Below are 3,162 nucleotides of genomic sequence, written 5' to 3'. Positions count from 1 at the left end.
AACAATACTGCAGTATGCAAAATAGGTCAAGCCGTTAGCAAAAACACATGATCTCACTGGAAATTGCCCACTACTGTAGGTCAACATTAGAATCTTCTAAAATCTCTCAAATCTCAATGTCCTTATCGTTCAATGTTCTCTCTTTAATTCCGCCGTGACATTGGTGCAGACGTTGCACAGGAGAGAATGGTTTAGGAGTCTGAACATTGGGTTTCTTACAAAATGAGGCACTGTCCCTGAATGCGATTCACTTTCACCACGAAACATTCAGCCCTTTTCGGGCAGAAAATTGCTTTCCCAGAACACTGCTTGGGGCTCCATTAAGTGTATTTTCTTCTTCCTGTGGTACCAGTGAGATGGACGCTTAAGAGCTTTCATCAAAATACAGCAGTTTTCTTCGGTCCCTCCTCAATAAAGGGAATACGATTACAAGACCGACTTTATCGGCTCTCATCGGATCAGATCCACACGGACGTTGCGTTTCCATGGCGAGGAGTTCCATTTCAGATCGAGATGAACATGTAGCAGGTCTGTGAACCACCTGCGGCCCACCTGCGGGCCCACCTGCCTCCTCCACGCCTCACTGATGACATTTGAATACGCAAACGAGGGTTTTACCTAACGTCCGTTCATCTTACCTCCCTGGAGATACCAGACACTTAACATTACAATATTGAACGCCCCGTTCAAAAGACAAAGACAAAATAAGATGATTATCATCATCCAACATCACATCCTGTAACATTATCTAAATGAAGTTATACTCATGGTTTTATATAAGAAGGGGGGTATAACATCTTTTTGAGAAATTAGATGAGGCCTATCAGAAATCAAAGTCATGGCTAACAGCCCTGTAACCACGTTAGTGTCTTAGTCAGGGCTACCCGGTCAGGTTTATGACCCTTTATTGCCATATATCGATTGCTTTGCGCAAACAATAATGACTAACAAGGCTTTTATGACTTTTCTATTACGTATCATGCTCGCACAATATCTCATTTCTGTTTCCTGTTCTCAATAACTCGTTTTGAGTTCTCACCGTGAAGGACGAGGTTGAGTCAGAAGACAGAGTACATCCTCAGTCAGACCGGCAGGGACGTTTGTCTCGTGGTGCTTTGCAGTACAGCACAAGACAGTTTCCTTGGTGACGGGATCAACATACAGTTTATGTTTTTTTGTCGTTATTTTTTCTGAACGAGCAAGGCCCACTCATATTTTTCTTTTTATTGCGATAGAGACAGTAGAGATTTGACAGGAAGGATGGGTGAGAGAGAGAGAGAGAGAGAAGGATGGGTGAGAGAGAGGAAGGATGGGTGAGAGAGAGAGAAGGATGGGTGAGAGAGAGAGAGAGAGAGAGAAGGATGGGTGAGAGAAAGGAAGGACGGGTGAGAGAGAGGAAGGATGGGTGAGAGAGAGAGAAGGATGGGTGAGAGAGAGAGAGAAGGGATGACATGCAGGATATGTCTGTGGCCGGAATGGAACCGGGAACCCTGCGGTTACGTAACGTTAGCCTGGTAGCATAATTGCCTAAGTCATGCTTCACTTGTGGTCAGCTGAGCCATCTTTGGATGTAGTGTAAAAAAATGCCCATGTCAAAGAGATGACTTGGGCAGATAGTGATTTTGGAATGTAACAAGAATTCTGATTCTTAGAAGGCTGATGGCATCATAGGCAATAATGCACAGTGAATCAGCAGTGTTAGGAGAGTAGAGTTAGGCAGATATCTCAATTTGGCCCAAATATATCTTAGGCCATTATGATATGAGGCTAACGATAAGCGAGGCTTAGTGTGTTACGCCACCAAAACCCCCAACTTACAGTTTTAACACCTGCTGCTTCCTGTCAGTAACAAGTGGGTTTTAATGAAAACAATCAATGCCAACGGACGGTAATAGAGGGTGTGCAAACATATTCTGACACGATCCTGTAGAAGGAAGGCGACACGTGATAAAATGAAGGCCTGAAATATCCTGTTGGATTTAGATGCACTTGTAGATTCGTACGGTCTTATATCCTCTATATTCTTGGATTGATTATGAATCCATATATGATAGTGTTCTTGAACTACTTTTTCACTATGCTACTTTAATGATTATGTATGGCATATCTTAATAGTTGACACGCAAAGTGAAGTCATGTATGTGGTTAGGTCATCAGTGTTGGGTGTAGTCTTTGTTAACTCAAAGTGTGGCTGTCACTGACTCACTAAGCAGCCTTTTGCAAATAAATGTCATTTTGAAATGAAACGAGACAGTCATACTTCATCAGTATTCTGGTTTATTATTCAAATAACTTAGTTCAAGTAAAAAGAACAATTATGACAACAATGATGGCACAGGTTTTCTTCATTTCCTTGTCTTGTCAAGCACAACAATAACATACATGCAGAAACAAATAAATAAAATAAATAGTCAGTAGTACACATTCGCATCAGAAAACAAGTACAACAACATGTCGGCGTCGCACAAAGTCAGTGTCAGGCATCAGTAGAGGGACATCACAGCACTGTTTCTTGTAAATGTCCAGTTTATACTACATTTACATCCTTCTTCCTGCTTCATTAGGCCTACTCTGGACTAGGCCATTACAAATGACCGTCCACTCCCCCTTCTGGAGAATTCTATCAAGGTTGATCCTGCAAACATCTCTCCATCAACCTTCATAAGACCTCTCTCCTTCTCTCTACCTCTCTCCTTCCAAACTCTTTGGTGATTGTCAGTCCTCTTCCCCCCTGGGAAGAGCTGGCACCATGAGTCATCCGTCTCTCGGACTCGTGGGCGAGCCCGTGATCCGTCAGTCCGTGTCTGAGGCGTTAAACGCCCAGCCAACACGCAAACGCCAATGCGTTCCTTATCTTCTCAACCCTGAGGCGACCATCAGGTTTACGGTCCTTTCAGTTTCACGCGTTCACGCCTTCTTGCCCTCCCTCGGCTGCCTGGCGCCCCGGGGTTGGACCTGGCTCGTGAGCAGATCTTTGTACGCCGGAGAGCGGAGGAAGCGAGGGTAGCAGTCCTTCACCATCAGCATGTAGATCTTGTGCTGGGCCTGGTCGAAGCAGGAGGCAGAGGGAGCTACCAGGTTGGCTTTGGTGATGTCTCGAGTCTCGTGGTCGATGTTAATCTAGAGAGAGAGAGAGAGAGAGAGAGAGAGAGAAGAGTGCAG

General features: G+C 44.5%; 1 protein-coding gene across 1 annotated transcript in view; it reads right to left on the bottom strand.

Moving 5' to 3' along the window:
- Nucleotides 1-2,907: 2,907 nt before the first annotated feature.
- rgs16 (regulator of G protein signaling 16) overlaps nucleotides 2,908-3,162 on the bottom strand; it is a gene marked incomplete at both ends in the record, with an annotated part of 1,809 nt that continues 1,554 nt past the window's right edge. The window contains one exon of the mRNA XM_080536528.1: nucleotides 2,908-3,120. Within this exon, the coding sequence (XP_080392654.1) occupies nucleotides 2,908-3,120 (213 nt within the window). The remainder of the gene's footprint in view (nucleotides 3,121-3,162) is intronic.

The sequence above is a fragment of the Nansenia antarctica genome (genome assembly GCF_963989245.1).
Source record: "Nansenia antarctica genome assembly, chromosome: 7".
Taxonomy (NCBI): domain Eukaryota; kingdom Metazoa; phylum Chordata; class Actinopteri; order Argentiniformes; family Microstomatidae; genus Nansenia; species Nansenia antarctica.
This window is presented reverse-complemented; position numbering and strand designations above follow the sequence as displayed.